Raw genomic sequence first — 15,773 nt, forward strand, 5'->3', positions numbered from 1 at the left:
CGTGGCTCCCAGCGAGATGCATGCCCAGATGCACGAAAGGCATTCTAGCCTAGACAGGATAGCCGCTCGGTCTACCACGCGGCGTCTATGTCGGTTATCCGAGCGGCGGCCGGCGGACGGGGCGGAGAACACCCATCCCATCAGCAAGTACAGACGGATACATGTATCGAGGCAACGGTAAGATTGGGGCCGGGATCCAACGTCAATAATGATGAATCTGGTTCATTTCCCATGTGCCTCGATCTTGACTTTGTTACCTCTGAAATGGAACACAGGGGAGTGGGTACAACGGTTCTTTCTTTTTCCTCTCGGGGCCAACGTCGATAGGTCAATGGCTCTTGGGAGGATCGGCAAGATACCTTGTAGGGTCCCGAGCCATTGAGGCTTTTCAAGGTCCTCCAACTACGTCTCAGCCATGCAGCGCGATACGGTGATGGAAAGTCTTCGGGCTAAAACGACCGAGGCAATAACGGCCCTGATGAAAACAAGAGTCAGTTCGCCATCCACGATTTCCATTGACTCGAGTCGGACGGACGTCCCGAGAGATAAAGTCAGGGATCAAAAAAAGAAGTAAAAAATCTTAGCCGGCTGCATGACGATAAGCGGTACTCCGTACTGTACGGGGTGCACGGCCACACCCTAGGTTGTCTTGTTACCGAGGCCAACGGAGAAGAGAAGATTACGAACTGGAAGCAGGGGAGTACACATGTACAGTACGAGGAGCAACCAGGGAACACCAAGTGAGGCGGCGTCGGCGGTGGCGGAATCTGGCATTCGGCTCAAAGGGTGAAGGAGGTGCTTTGTTTAGAACGGGCGCCGGAGCCTGACAAGAGCTTCTCCCAAGCCGCAAGCTCTCACTCTGGGCCCTCGCACCCCCTGACGGCTCCAGCTGCTGACGGAGAAGAGCGTTTTAGCTCGGCTTGTCTCCCTTGCCGCTGGTGGATCCAGGGGGGTCAGGGCGCGGGATAACGAAGGGTCTTGAAGCGCTGGACCGGAACGATGGCGATGAGCATCAGAATTTTTGTATTACGGTGTATCCACCACTGTCATGGTAACAGGCCCAGGATGAAGGCATTACTAAGGAGAAGGACAGGCCCAGAGAAGAATTCCGGCAGTCACGGGGAGGAGAGCAAGGAATGACGCCTGTTTTGGGGTGATTGATTTGGCCAGGTTCGTTGCTTGTTTGATACCGCTGCTCGTCCGTGGGGAACGAGGAAAAAAAAAATTGCTGCCCTGCCCGTTGCAGGCAGCTCAGACAAACAGACACCAATTGGATGGTTGATTGCCGGGGGCGACCCGGGGGAGGCGAGATCCAATGACGCGCGCACTGTGCACGGTGAGGGAGCAGCACCAGCGAGTGGGTGTGCTGTTGGCCAGGTTCTGGCGGGCTTAGCAGCTTACTTCGGGCGCTGCGACCGCCAGAGGGTGTTCCAAGGATGGGTGCTGGGGCGCTGGGACCCGGAGAGTGCTAGCTAGGTAGAGTGGATTGGAGAGCCGGGGGAAGCTGGACAGTGTGGAGGAGGGTGGATGAATGGAGGTGGTGATGATGGATGGATGGATGGTTCAAGAAGGATGTCAACAAGAGATGATGGCGGTGATACATCTTTGGAAGGATCAATTGTAGTAGACGATCATAGGAAAGAATCAAGAGGATCAAAAACATAAACACAGAGCGTTCAATGGCAGTTTACATGTCTTAGAAGCTGCCATGGTCCGTGTCTCTGTGTATCGATATCAGAAACTTGATGCCAGAAAACCGCTCGGCCAGCACATCACCACCAACCAGGAAGCAACGCCCCAGACAACCCGCCGAGTAAATATTCACACCGTACAGCAGGTACCCCGTACAGTAAAACCCCAAGTGTACCGAGACGTATCCGTCAATCCAAGCAGAAGCAGCCCGTCGCGGTTCCCAAGACGGGTCTAGGTCTCGGCGCTCGACAAAAAATCGGGGTGAACCGGCATCTCATCTTGCAGCCGGCCTGGCTCTCGCAGGCCAGGATAGGCGCAGGATTTGCCCAGCGGGACCCACCCCGGAGTCCACTGGAGTGCCACTGAGTGGCCACCTGTCGCTGTTGGCCACCCCTGAAAGGGCCCCGCGGGAAGCTGGAGCCCTCCAGCGGGCGAGGCTAAGGTGCGGCCTCAGGCTGCCAGGTGTCCTTGTTGCTTGTTGCCGTGGGAAAGCCTGGAGACAGAGGCTGGCTTGGGGCTTGGTTGGCTGGGGGTCCCAGCTCCCTTTAGCGCGAGCCGGGAAGATTCGCTCAAAAGCGCCTCTCCTCCAGATCCGCCGCAATTTTTTTTCCCTCTCCCCCAAATACCTCACCCCCCGTCGGCGCAGATTTATTTCTCTCGACTCCTCCCTTCATTCTCTCTCTTCTTTCTTCATCTCTCCATCTCCCCTCAATCCTTTCTTCTTGTTCAAGGGAAAGACCTTCACAGCCGTCACCATGTCTGAGCAGCCGCAGAAGGTTTTGGGCATGCCGGTAAGTTTTTTCTCCTCCATTCCCCTCAATCGACCAGATCCCCTCGGCCGTGAAATGCCGCGTGTGCGAGATATCTGCTTGATGCTTGATCGATTGGGCGTCGCCGAGGACAATTGAAGATTCAATTGGTCTCGTGCGGGGTTTGACATTGGTTTCACCACCAATATCACTGCTGCCCGATCAAGTTGGCATTTATCGCATCGCTGCCATTTGGCCGATGGTCGATTGGGATACACAATATCAATGAGCAATGGCTAACGTGTTTTTTCCCAGCCCTTCGTGGCCGACTTCCTGAGTACGTTCCCGCCTACCGATGCCGCCCCCCACCTCACTCCGAGGACGACGTCCCCTCGAGCTGAGCTTGGGCCAACAAACATTTTCAACCTCGACGAATACTGACATATATCCCAGTGGGTGGTGTTTCCGCCGCCGTCTCGAAGACCGCCGCCGCTCCCATCGAGCGTGTCAAGCTTCTTATCCAGAACCAGGTCAGTACCATCGCTCGGCATTGTGCATTTCAGCATCGCATAGCTGCATGAGCCCTAAGCTCTCGGCTATCACGTGCGATATGCGCGTTGCAAACACCCATCTCCAACAGTCACTAACCATGACAACAGGATGAGATGCTCAAGACCGGTCGTCTCGACCGCAAGTACAACGGCATTGGTGACTGCTTCAAGCGCACCATGGCCGATGAGGGTGTCATGTCCCTCTGGCGAGGCAACACTGCCAACGTCATCCGATACTTCCCTACCCAGGCCCTGAACTTCGCTTTCCGCGACAAGTTCAAGAAGATGTTCGGCTACAAGAAGGACAAGGATGGCTACGCCCTCTGGATGGCTGGTAACCTGGCCTCCGGTGGTGCTGCTGGTGCCACCTCTCTTCTCTTCGTCTACTCCCTGGACTACGCCCGTACTCGTCTTGCCAACGATGCCAAGAACGCCAAGTCCGGTGGTGACCGTCAGTTCAACGGTCTCGTCGACGTCTACAAGAAGACCCTCGCCTCTGACGGTATTGCCGGTCTCTACCGTGGTTTCATGCCCTCCGTTGCTGGTATCGTCGTCTACCGTGGTCTGTACTTCGGAATGTACGACTCCATCAAGCCCGTCGTCCTCACCGGTCCCCTTGCCAACAACTTCCTTGCCTCTTTCGCTCTTGGTTGGATCGTCACCACCGGTGCCGGTATCGCCTCTTACCCTCTTGACACTATCCGACGACGCATGATGATGACCTCTGGTGAGGCCGTCAAGTACAAGAACACTCTTGATGCTGCCCGCCAGATCGTCGCCAAGGAGGGTGTCAAGTCCCTCTTCAAGGGTGCTGGTGCCAACATCCTCCGTGGTGTCGCCGGTGCTGGTGTCCTGTCCATCTACGATCAGCTCCAGGTCCTCCTCTTCGGCAAGGCCTTCAAGTAAACGTCGTGTACAACAACACACCCTGTATAGACTTGGGGGAATGGGGATTCGGAGAGAACTTAATCCGCGGGCTTGACATGGCGTCCGCTGGTTGAAACAAAAAGGCGAGATGGAAGTGCAGACGAGGGAAGTTGTCGCAGATACCCGACGTGGTCCTCTGGAAACAGCAGCTCTTTACGGGTTAGAGTGGCATAGGCACGGCGTCTTTTTCTCATCTTGCTTTGCCTTCCGTTCTAGGCCGCTGTAATATACACCAATGCAATTTCCCTTGATACCGTACATGCTACTTCTTCTGTTGTGATGTGATGGGCGCCAATTGTGCCTGTAATGATTTGTGTGACCCCAAAACATTTGTGAGGTGAAGTTCGCAACCCTGCTGACTAAGCACTGTAGTCTCGATTGAACCCTCAACTTGACGCGTTACCTCGACTAATGCTCCCAGTCACGCGTCACAAGCACAATCAGCCTACACCGCCAGCGATTTCCCTGTTGTCGCGAATATAGCAATGCCTCCAAAGCAGACATCAGGCTCAAGCCGTGGCCGACCCAAGGGTGCGGGCAAAAAAGCCGCCAAAGCACCTGAGCCCGAGCCAGAGCGACGGTCGCTCGACCCCTTCGAGATCTCGGAAGACGAGGACCCCGCAGACTCTACCGAAGACGTCCAAGTCGTAGAGGATGAAGAGCCCGAGCCGGAGAAGACGATACCGCGAGATCTGCTGACGCGGCTACTTCATGAGTTCTTCACCAAGGACTCGACGCGGATATCGAGGGACGCCAACGATGCGGTGGGCAAATACTTTGACGTCTTTGTGAGGGAAGCGATCGCGCGTGCGGCGGTGGAGAAGGATGGGGGTTTCTTGGAGGTTGAGGATTTGGAGAAGGTCTCGCCGCAGCTGCTCCTGGATCTCTGAGGGGAAGTGGAGGGAGCTAGGACATGGTATGTCAAGCGGAGGCCATGTGCAATTATATGCGAAGATGGCATCCTGACACTGTTTAGGTCTATTTAGACGAACCAATATCTACCTCACGAGCATCTGGTGTGTCGAGACTACGAAACAAGAGATCGGACGAGATTTGAGAGCTATCGCTGGAGCTGGTCTGCGCCATTGTACGGCTATAAGTGCTGTTACAACTCTCTTCTCTGTCTTCTCAGATCAATTGGACATGAAGGACAATAGCAGAATCTTGACTACCAGAAACTGGTTGGTGTCAGGTTTTCAGTGCCTAGTCAACAGGAGAATAGGTATTTCGAGCACTCGGGGTCTTCGATTGTTACGGGTGCTAACATCTGGTCTCAGTAGCTTCAGTGCGATCAACGAAGCAGCGTAGCCTAGGAATGAGTAGGAATCAGGAAGTCTAACGTAAACCACCTCTTTTTGTTCGTGTCATCCAGGGAAGCAAGCTGTTCGGATAGTCCATACGATCTGGCACCAACGAACCTTGACATGCAGCGATGGGAATCGCATCCATTTCCCTCCACTGATGCAGCCGCGACCCAGACACGAAGAACAGTGTTGCTTGGTGTCCTTGATCCGTGGAAATAACAACGGTAGCTAAGACTCTTGGTGTGGTCGTGGTGTGGCATCTAGGCAGGGATTCAAGTCTTTAGTCACAGCGGAAGAGGAGAAGAGCGATGCATTAGAGTAATTAAATACATCCTATGCCAATATTTCGGTTGTAATATTGTCATGGCAGCGGAAATTTTACTTAAGAAATCTATCTTCCATTATAGAGATGGCTGAGGCTGGACCGTTTCACGTGGTCTCCTTTCCACACTTTAGCCTGGATTCTGCAACCAAGGCGAAACCCAACAACCCCTGACCAAAAACCCCGACCAAGGAACAACAAGTTGCCGAGAAGCACAGCGTCGCATGGCATTTTCTGCAGTCGCCCAGCCGAGAGTTACAGCCCTTGTTGAGCTACCAATGAGAGAGGTCGCGAAACTATCGCTGTCTCAGGGTGCTCACGGGTGAGGCACATCCGGGGGAAGCACACGTCTCCTAGTTTCTGTTCGGCTCTGGAGCGGTCCGGTCTGTACCAAGAGGTTCTCTGGCGCGGTATTGGTCGTTTCGTCTACTAGACGCCACCATGTGGCCGTTGTGATGGGACTGAGTCAGGATGAGGCCTCGCTGCAGGCAGATTCAACGTCAACCACCTGTTAGCCAGTGCTGAAGGATCAAAGGTTGGGGAAGCAAGTAATGGAAGAAATGTTCTTTCAATCGTCCCGTTTTCAAGTTGAACAGATCTGAAGGAACTTTCGTCTCGATCGAGTTGATTCGAGACAGCCGAGATGCTTCTCAGACTTGGCATTGTTCATCCAGACAAACCTGCCACCCATCGTTTCAAACCTCTCCCTCTCCTCGTCTCAAACCACCACCGCCTCCTGCCCAGCGGCGCTTGCGACCCCCGGCGGCGACCAGCCGAGACGGAACCTCCAAGATCCATCTGCGCCGTCACCGGCAGCGTGCTTCAGATCTGCCTCGAAACCAGCCGCTAGGGTCGCGGCCGGAGGTGCGAGCTATTCCTGGGGGAGGATCATAATGGGCTTCGCCTTTAAATAGATGGTGTTTCTTGCTCCCTTCGTCCCGTTTCCTCTTCATCTTCATCCCGCACAAATTCAACAACTGAAGCCTTCTCTCTCTGGGCTTTCTCTTTGTCTCTTTTCTTTTCTTTTCTCACTCTTCTCTTAATATTCACTTCAGACGAGGCTAGTCCTTGTGAGCGCGAGTCGCCTTTTCCCACTACTCGGTGCTACAGTATATCCTGATACTCTATACATCCCCTTTTTCTTTCTTCCTCGTCAAATACCTTCATTCATACATCATGCATTTTCTTCAACTCTCTCTTGCCGCCCTGGTTGGCGTTGCTCAAGGCATGTGTCCCTATACCTGGCTCAGTTATACCCATCTAACACCCCTGAAGCCGTCGACGTCCAGGTTGTCTCCGTAGGCAGGAACTCGGCTACAAATGCAACTGGCCTCAAGTTCTGGCCCGAGAAGATCACAGCAGAGCCCGGCACCATGGTGCAGTTCCAGTTCTGGGCAGGAAACCACACCGTCACACAGTCCACCTTTGACGACCCTTGTATTCCTATTGGCAATGTCAACTCGAGCGTTGAGGGCATCTACTCGGGTTACATGCCTGTCGAGGCCAGCATGGCCATGGGCATGATCCCCACTTACACCATCGAAATCAAGGACAAGAAGCCCCTGTGGCTGTACTGCAGCAAGGCCAAGCACTGCCAGGGTGGAATGTCCATGGTCATCAACGAGAAGTGAGTTCAACGCAGGTCCATGGATGTGAAATATTTTCTAACCTTGATTAGTACCGCTGCCAACTCTTCTCGATCTCTTGACAACTACCGCACCGGCTGCCAGTCTGCCACTGGAGCTGACGTTGTTCCTGTGAATAGAGGTTCCTCTGATGGCGGCAACAACGGAGGCAGCAACGGCGGCAGCGGCAGCGGCAGCGGTAACGACTCGGGCTCCGGCTCCGGCGGTGATAGCGGCAATGGTGGTGGTAGCAACAATGGTGGTGACAGCAACAACGGCGGCGACAGCAGCAACGGTGGAAGCGGCTCTGGCTCTGGCTCTGGCTCTGGTTCTGGTTCTGGCAGCGGAGATGGCAGTGGAAGCGGCTCCGGTTCCGGCTCTGGCTCTGGTGGCGACTCGCCTTTGCCGACTGGCATCCAGACTCCGGCCCCTACTGGTACTCCCACTGCCGGCAGCCCTGCCTCAACCGAGTCCGTGGTTACGGCATCTGCGCCCAAGCTGCTCGCACCGAGCTCACTGGTGCTGGCTGTCGGTGCCGCCTTGTTGCTGTTGTAAGCGACATAGTCAAACAGGGGTTGAGAGGAGAGTTCTTGTACGCATAGACTTGGTTGACGGAAAGAAATGAAAGGGAAACCATTAATTAGGCGGCTTGATACCAATGGCTGGATGGTTTTTTTTTTGTCGGCCGCGGGATAGGCCAGACAATCCATGGTGTTGGGTCTGTTTTACTCGAGAAATAAAGGGACAATGTATTATTTAGATCCTCTTGAAACCGAGTTTTCAAAATCATTCTCTCTTCTTGGTCATGATGTGTTCATATTCACTTGAATTTTGATATACGAAGACAGGTCAACTATGGGGGCTAATCCAAAGCAAAGACACGCAACAGCTCTAATCACACAAGCAACTAATCCTCCTCCTTGCCGGGAATCTTTCTCTTCTTCCTGGTGGCCTGCACCTGGTCGCATAGAACCTTGGGCTCTTCCTTCTCGAGCCAGTCGTCCTCTCTGCGGACGTAGCCGTACTTGGAGTACTTCTTGCTATTGGCAAAGAAGTTGACCCAGTGGAGCAGGGCCTTGTGGGCGTGTTCCTTGGCCTCGGCCAGCTCCTTTTCCTTGAGGGCGGCGAGCTCCTCAGGGGTCCAGTGGGCGTCCGTCTCAGGGTCATCGAGGGGTAGGAAGGCCTCCTCCATGCCGCGTAGGTCGGCGGTGCGGTCCTCGGCGAAGCAGCCCGTGACGAAACCGCGAGCAGCGTCGGTGGCGGCAAAGTAGTGGTATGAACCGCCGGGTCCGTACATGCGGCGGCCGTTGGAGACGTCGTAGATGGTGCCGTTGATGGCGAGGAGGAGGGGTCTATCGGGGTCGGTTCCGTCGTAGAGCTTGAGTTCGTCAAGGGTCAGGTAAATGGGCGGCGGCTGTGGTAGGTGTTAGCAGAGGAATGACAGCTGGAAGAGACAACTCAACTGGTCCGGTGATAAGCTCCTTGTAATACTTGACAGTCAAGTAGTCGGGCTTGTTCTTCATGCCCCAGAACCAGCTCTTGCCTCCGCTGATGACGTAGCTGAGGCCGCATGATGCGAGCAGCAAGAAGGTTATGACGCGGAGGACGTCGACGTAGGGAGTGTAGCCATCCCAAGGGTCTTCCTCATCAATCTCTTTGGAAGATCTGGTCTTGCCCTCCTCGTTCTCAGACTCAGACTCGGACGTCTCCTCCTGGTCTTGCTCAGGCTTGGGCTCCTCGTGGTGAGGCTTTCGGTGGCGCAAAGTCGACTCTTCTTCCATCTTGACAAGTTGCAACGAATGTGGTGTAGAGAACAAAAAGTTGCGACGGGAAAGAAAGGAGGAATCGAGGACAACTTATTCAAACTGTCCAAGTGACAAAAGGGGTGATTCAAATCTCAAGGTGGCGTGTCTGATGGTGCTGTTTCGTCGCGCTTCGGCCTCGTACTCGGCGTCGGAGCTTTTACTTGTCCATTTGCATGGATTCCATCATCAGATCCATGGGAATCTCACCAGAAGCTCTATCGTGATTCTGCCAGTGGAGTCCAGGGCCCGTTCAGGGCCTGTCAATCTGCACACACCCCTGAGCCGCGGGGTCAGCAGCGCTGTAAGGCCCTGATTGGAGCCCTGGAAGTTATGCCCACGCCTCTGAAAGAGGTAGGTCCCCTCCCATCCAGTCAGGTCCAGGTCCCCGCCGCGCTAGACATCACCACGGCAACCAGGGCATGGCCTCATTAGTCGTGCCCCAGCAGCGGGCATGTAAACGTAAACACTCATGATGCAACTACCACCACACACCAAAACCAAAAGACGCTCCATAACAAAACTAACAAACTAAGTTGCAACGCCAGCATTCGACTGCAACCACAGACAATACTCCCTCCCTTCGAGACACAAGCCGATCGATCACTTCACCTCACTTCGCAATGGAACATCCAAACCTGAGCCCGATGGGTTCTCCGGGCGGTCCCCTCCAGGCCGCCACCGCTGAGCGCGTGAACCAGCAGAGGGAGCGAGAGTCCATCTTCTCACACTTGCGTGGCGGATCGCGCGATAGTTCCGTGCACGACAAGATCAGCCAATTCAACAACCTCAGCGTCTCCATGCAGTCCAAGCAGCTGGAGCGCAAGACTGCCGACGCCGCCCTCAAGCGGGCCATGGTCGGCCGTGAAGAGGCCGAGTCTGAGTTGAGGAGGTACAGAGAAGAGAACAAGGCCCTAAGAAAAGCCGTCGAGGAGGGTAAGGAGCGTGAGAAGAAGGTTGGAGAGCGTCTCGAGACCCTCATGGTATGTACTCTCCCTTCCAGGCACGTCGTGTACTAACCAGCTCGTCAGGAAAACTATGGCCGCGCCAAGGAGACACACGCACACACACAAGCCCTATGGGAGAAGGAGATCCGACGCGCGAGAAAAGAGACATTCAAGACCCAATCGTCAATCGTCAAGCTGCAAGAGGAGCTCAAGTCATCACGCACATCAGCAAAGATGATAGACGAGAACCTCAAGCGCGAGAAGGAGAGGAGCAAGGTGCGGGAGCAGGAGGCGTTCGAAGCACGCTATCAGATCGTCGGCGTTCAAGAACAGCTCGACCAAGCCCTTGAGCGTATCAAGGTGGTGGAACAAGAGCGAGACGCTTACAAGACAGCGGCTAAGAACGAGGAGGTGGCCCGCATCGCCGCTGAGGGCCGCATCCCTCTACCACCTTCCAGCGGCGCTGACGATGAGTTTGATTCACCAAAGAAGACCCGCGAGTCTAGGGGCCCACGCGTGTCACTGTCCACCATGGACATTGTCTCCTCGGCAGCAAGTGAAGCCGAGATCGAGGATCTGACCATCCAGCTGCAATGGGAGCGACAACGAGCCGAGCGCGCCCACGAAATGATCGAGTTCCTCCAGGCCGAATGCCACCTCCGCTGCTGCGCCTGCGCCAAGTCCGACCGCCATACCACCACCGAGGCTCCTCGTCAAAAGCGCCGAAGCTCTTTCGGCCTAGAGGGACCGAATGACAAGCTTCCCAAGCTTGACAATGACGTGCCAGAGGCTGTCCAGCGTTCCCAAACTCCACCTCGCATCCAGGAGCCTGAGGTCCAGGTCGAGGTTGAGGCTAAGGGTGAGGTCCAGCCAGAGGAAGAGGGGGAGCAACATCAGCAGCAAACACAGCTAACTCCTGAGCTTGCGAAGCCCAAGTCCAAGAAGGAGCCTCGTCGTAGCACCATCTTCTGTCCCAAGGAGGGCATCTTCCGAACAGTGTCTGAGCAGGAGGCCGAGGCCTTTGAGGCACAGCGCAGGATGGAGGCTGAAGCTGAGGCTGCTCAACAAGAGATCCAGTCTGAGGCTGAGGTTGGAACTGAGACGATTGTCGAGGATGTCACCGAGCTGGGCCCCCCTACCCCTGAAGAGGAGGAAGAGGACCGCCGGAGATATGCCCGAACTCCCTCGGTTGATCCTCCAGCCTTTGCCATGCTCGCCCAAGAGCGCACCTCTCTTCTCTCCCTTCTTAACGCTCCTCACAATGAGGCCCACACGGCCCCTATCCCCTCTGTGCCAACCATGCCCGACACGGTTGACACCCTCGTCTCCCCTGAGACTCGACCTCATACCTCCGCTACCTTCTACACCGTCACAACAACAACCACAGTGCCTGTCCACGACGACAACGCCCGTCACGACTCATCCTTCTCGGAACGCCTTCGCACACCTTCCCACAACAGCACCGGCACAACATTTGACCTGTCCAACCCGGCTCTCACACCAACCATGACACGCGAGCAGGCTCTCGCCAAAATCCGCGAGCGTCGTGGGCGTGCTCGCTCCATGGCCCAAGGCACCATGACGCCTCGTCGACGGATGGTTGAGGGTGTTGACCGTAGGGACATGAGCGCCCCGACAGGGAAGGTCGCCGGCAAGGGACGATGAGCTATGAAGGAGCGTATGGATGGACATGACTTGACGAGCACTTGATCACGGCCCCCTTTCACCCTCACCCCCTTTCTCCTTTCAAGCACGCACATACAAAAGTTTCCCTTTTTTCCGACCTGCCGAGTCTTCTCTGCAACTTTCCTCCTTTTTCGATCATCATCCTTTCTCCTTGCAGGCTTGGCGAAGGGGCGTTTATTGTCTTTTGTTTTATCTCGTTTGGAATCATGGTTCGGAAGGCCGCTTGGACATGGGACAATGGGTGCATCATTGAGCGATAGCGGTTTTGGCTTGGCTCGATTGATGCCTTCTGGATTGATTGATTGATTGATTGACTGAACTGATTATTGATTGCCATGTATGAAACGCTCGAGCCCGTCTCTTGGGCCACGATTAATGTGCGGTGGTTGGGCCTCGTTCTAGTTTCTTTTTTTGCCGTATCTGCAATGACATGATACGTATACGTTGAAACTTGCTGCCTCTTGGTGTATCGTGAGATATTGGTGCTTGCTCGAGTGTTGTTGCCAGTCTTGATGCGTAATTGTATTGGTATCCAAGATAGATAACCTCCCAACTCCAGATTCTACATTCGCCTCTTGCTATCATAAATATCATGTCCGTGTATGTACCCTCCCTCTCTTTCTTTCTATCTTTCTTGCTGTCTTTCCCTACTTAACCTCCCAGGAATCCCCTAGCCATGTTGCGTGCCAACTGCGAGCTCACGGCGTCGAGCTTGGCTGCAACAAGGACGCACTCGACACCACTCTTTCCATTCTTTGAGGGCTGGATCTTGAGTCTCCATTGACCCGTCTTTACTACCCACTCCTCCTCCCCGACACTACCGTCGGCTCGCCTTCGTTTTCGCGGGTTGGATAGGATACCGCTCGCGGGCGAGTCCACGGTCGAGGCCGTGGCAGGCTCTTCGACGTGCTCCTTGCCATCAAGGATAATGGCAGAGTCCGAGTCGAGTATCACTCGAACAAGATCCTCGCTCAGAGGCGTATTTCCAGGGGTCGCTGGCTGAGAGCCAGCTCCGCCTGTGGCCATAAGGAGGCCGAGGGGCTGAGTTGTCGGGGGCAGGTTAAGCTTGGTGGAGATAACCTCGAACAGCTTGGCGACACGAGCCTTTGTATCCTTGAAGAACTCGGCCCTAGGAATACCCCCCGTGAAGTGAATCTTTGTCATCTCACCGCCGATCTCAAGCACCAACTCGGCCGGCTTCTCGTCGACGTACGGCCGGGCGTACTGCACCCATCCAGACACGGGGTCGGGTCCTTCGAGAAAGACGCTTATACCGCTCTTTTGGACATTTTCGAGACGCAGGACAATCTCATCGCGCCGCCGCGCCTGGTTGTAGCTGATAGAGTGAGGGATGAGGCGCTGCTCAAGACCCTTGAAGTGAAAGTATCGAGCATCGCGAAGCAACTCTTGCCGGTGCGTCTCGTCGCGGATATGAATCGGATACCCGCGTAAGAGGTGCAGCAGCTCTGCAAACGTCTTTGCGCTGCGCTTGGGGACCGAGGGCGGGAGGATCGAAGGCGGGCGGATGAGGCCCTCGCGGTCGAGGCCAGGGAACAGGTCGTCGGGGCGCGAGAAGAAGGCGGCGAAGCCGAGGGAGAAGAAGTTGGGCGAGTTCCCGGGGTCGTTGAAGATCTCGCGGGGGATCTGGAACTCCCGATGGCCGATGCAGATAAAGATGCTCTCCTCGTAGAGCTGCGAGATAAGCTTGGGCACTGCGCGGGACTATGTCAGATAGGGGATAAGGCAGATTAGGATAGAGGCACGACTGACGGCTGTAGAACTGTGCATCTGAAAAGAGTCGCACAAAGTGCTCGCCGTCGCGCGGAGAGACGTGGTAACCCTGCAGATGCAGCGAGATGTCGCGGAAGATGACGGGATCGCGGTCGATGTAGAGGGTCCGGATCGCTGCGCCCGTTTCGTCGCCCCTCTCCTCTGCCGACTTGAGCTGGCACAGAAAGTACTGAGAAAAGTACGACGGTGCTACATAATGTCAGCGGGTGTATGCGCGCGCGCGCGTGCGCTGGTGGCACAAGGACTCGAGAGGCGCTCTGTCTTACCGTCAGAGGACAGGGAAGCACCCGACAGCTTAAACAGCTCGCTCCCGATCTGGATGGGGAACACGCGCTCATGGGGGAGGATGTGAGGGATCCTGGCGACGTTCTGCTCCGACAGCGGTTCGACCGTCATTGCGCCAGTCTCGGTGGACGAGACGGAAGCCATTGGGGGAGATTGGATAGTATGGTCCTTGCTGTTTTTTTTACTATATCGGCGTCGTCTTCCGTTTGCGCGGAGGCGCCATGCTCAGGCGAACGATATAAAGAGAAGGAAAGAGAAGGAGAAGACGATGGAACGGCTGAGATTGAAGTCGGGATGAACTACGGGACCAGGGACTTAGGTTCCGTCCGATGCAATACGAGGAGGTGCAGATGAAACGCGACATAGCTTGCGCCACGGCATATGTGGCTGATGCAATGGAAGAGACCTAGAAGCCCGTCATGGCGTCTAACTAGTACCCAAGAGACATGGATTAGACATGATGAGTTGATTGATTACGAATAGTATCATGATTGTTTCCTTTTTATTTTGTCTCATTATCTTGAATGACTCCTTAGTCCAGATGTTGGTATCTGTCTCCTTCTACAGTCTTGATAGCAACTCCACCCTTGAAATGGATATCTTGCGCCCTCATGTCCCCTCTAATTTCTTTAAGGCTCGGTTTCATATCCGTCTTTGTCCTGATATGCACAGTCGGCCGCTGGCTCTTCATTTTGCGCCGTTCTCATCAAGGCACTCTCTATGATCCCGCTCATCGGCTCATCAGCTCGACTCCGCTGCGGACAACACCAACAACAGCACCCGTCTGGATGGCCTCGCTGCTTCCACCGGACACTCTATGCTCGATGTCGGCCAAGCCATCCAGCCAGGTGATCATCACCTCTGGGCTTACTTCAAGCTTTGTCAGCTCTTCAGACAGCGCGGTGATGATGTCAGCCAGCGCGAGACCCAGCGACACCTTGAGAGAGTTGATGGTGGTCAGACAGCTTGTTACGTCTGATGTGTTGAGCAGCGTCGATAGGATCTCCTTGATGGCGTCTGGAGGTGGCGCTGCGATGCAGTTGTAGATTGTTTCTGTTGTGATGTTGTCCCGCTTAATCTCGCTATCGGGGATCTTGGGAGCATCCTTTGGTCGCAACGGCGTACCTGTCCTCGTGTTAGCAGCTGCAGAAGAAAAACCCCATGGTGGTACTCACTTGACGCATGGCAAGCTTGTAGCACGTTCAATGCCCGTCGCATGTCGCCCTTGCTCAGCTTCACCAGCGCATCCACCGCCTCGCCGCCAATCTTGACGTGCTCCTCCTCCACAACCTTGTCCACCAGCACCCGGATGTCGGCCTCCTTGAGAGGGCTGAAGCGGAAGCGCGTGCAGCGACTCAGCAGAGCAGGGCTCAGCTTGTGGGCGTAGTTGGCAATGATGCAGAACCGGGTGTTGACAGTGTACTTTTCCATGATACGTCGCAGGGCCATCTGAGCCGTACTCGTCATGGCGTCGGCCTCATCTAGCACGATGAGCTTGAACCCAGCGCCCGCGCGGGCTGACGCTCCCCCCAACGAGAAGATCTGCTTGGTACTGGCAAAAGTCTTGATCTGCTCGCGCACTACATCGATACCACGGTCGTCCGATGCGTTCAGCTCAAGCACCATCTGGCGCATGTTTGCGGCGCCATAGATGCGGCGCGCAAGGGCGAGGATGGTGGATGTCTTGCCGGTGCCTGGAGGGCCGTAGAGGAGGAGGTGGGGGAGGCGGTTGGTGTCGACAAACTTGTTGATTGTGGCCAGGATGTCGTGATGACCCGAGACATCTTCGAGAGTGTTTGGGCGGTACTTTTCAACCCTTAGATACGATCAGTCAGAGTCGTCCAAAGATAGCCAGCTTGCAGACTCACCAAGGCAAGCTATCCTCAGCCTCTACAGGCAGATTGGCAGCGCTCCGCTTGCCCTTTGATGTGTCAGCTGAAAAGACAACGTCCTTGGAAGGGGCAGGGACATCAACGTCCATCTCATCCTCAAAGTCCGACATGTTGATGCTGTGAATTGACCGTCGTCGCTCGGATCCGTTGCTGGGGGTGATTTTTTGGTGTTTTAGCTGAGTGCACTGAGGTCATGGAAA

At 55.1% G+C, this 15,773-nt stretch overlaps 7 protein-coding genes across 7 annotated transcripts; 4 read left to right on the top strand and 3 right to left on the bottom strand.

The window, feature by feature from the left end:
* Positions 1-2,447: 2,447 nt before the first annotated feature.
* Positions 2,448-3,898, top strand: NCS54_00537600 (ADP/ATP translocase; the record flags this gene model as incomplete). Its single annotated transcript, XM_053150883.1, has 4 exons — positions 2,448-2,483; positions 2,757-2,778; positions 2,895-2,971; positions 3,101-3,898. 4 exons carry the CDS (start codon positions 2,448-2,450, stop codon positions 3,896-3,898), a joined length of 933 nt encoding a protein of 310 aa, XP_053006858.1.
* Positions 3,899-4,404: 506 nt separating this feature from the next.
* On the top strand, positions 4,405-4,809 carry NCS54_00537700 (Hypothetical protein; the record flags this gene model as incomplete). The annotated part of the gene is made up of 1 exon (XM_053150884.1): positions 4,405-4,809. One exon carries the CDS (start codon positions 4,405-4,407, stop codon positions 4,807-4,809), a length of 405 nt encoding a protein of 134 aa, XP_053006859.1.
* Positions 4,810-6,721: 1,912 nt separating this feature from the next.
* NCS54_00537800 (Hypothetical protein) lies at positions 6,722-7,725 on the top strand (the record flags this gene model as incomplete). The annotated part of the gene is made up of 3 exons (XM_053150885.1): positions 6,722-6,776; positions 6,821-7,172; positions 7,224-7,725. 3 exons carry the CDS (start codon positions 6,722-6,724, stop codon positions 7,723-7,725), a joined length of 909 nt encoding a protein of 302 aa, XP_053006860.1.
* Positions 7,726-8,077: 352 nt separating this feature from the next.
* NCS54_00537900 (Cytochrome b5 heme-binding domain-containing protein) lies at positions 8,078-8,963 on the bottom strand (the record flags this gene model as incomplete). Its single annotated transcript, XM_053150886.1, has 2 exons — positions 8,634-8,963; positions 8,078-8,584 (listed from the first exon to the last, which is right to left on the bottom strand). The coding sequence occupies exons 1-2, from the start codon at positions 8,949-8,951 to the stop codon at positions 8,078-8,080; spliced, it is 825 nt and encodes a 274-aa protein (XP_053006861.1). The 5' UTR covers positions 8,952-8,963.
* A 632-nt stretch (positions 8,964-9,595) lies between these two features.
* Positions 9,596-11,584, top strand: NCS54_00538000 (Hypothetical protein; the record flags this gene model as incomplete). The annotated part of the gene is made up of 2 exons (XM_053150887.1): positions 9,596-9,955; positions 10,004-11,584. 2 exons carry the CDS (start codon positions 9,596-9,598, stop codon positions 11,582-11,584), a joined length of 1,941 nt encoding a protein of 646 aa, XP_053006862.1.
* Positions 11,585-12,256: 672 nt separating this feature from the next.
* NCS54_00538100 (Hypothetical protein) lies at positions 12,257-13,825 on the bottom strand (the record flags this gene model as incomplete). The annotated part of the gene is made up of 3 exons (XM_053150888.1): positions 12,257-13,317; positions 13,376-13,585; positions 13,663-13,825. The coding sequence occupies 3 exons, from the start codon at positions 13,823-13,825 to the stop codon at positions 12,257-12,259; spliced, it is 1,434 nt and encodes a 477-aa protein (XP_053006863.1).
* A 586-nt stretch (positions 13,826-14,411) lies between these two features.
* NCS54_00538200 (Hypothetical protein) lies at positions 14,412-15,683 on the bottom strand (the record flags this gene model as incomplete). The annotated part of the gene is made up of 3 exons (XM_053150889.1): positions 14,412-14,806; positions 14,857-15,497; positions 15,550-15,683. The coding sequence occupies 3 exons, from the start codon at positions 15,681-15,683 to the stop codon at positions 14,412-14,414; spliced, it is 1,170 nt and encodes a 389-aa protein (XP_053006864.1).
* Between the last annotated feature and the right edge of the window lie 90 nt (positions 15,684-15,773).

Source organism: Fusarium falciforme, chromosome 4 (assembly GCF_026873545.1).
Source record: "Fusarium falciforme chromosome 4, complete sequence".
NCBI lineage: Eukaryota > Fungi > Ascomycota > Sordariomycetes > Hypocreales > Nectriaceae > Fusarium > Fusarium falciforme.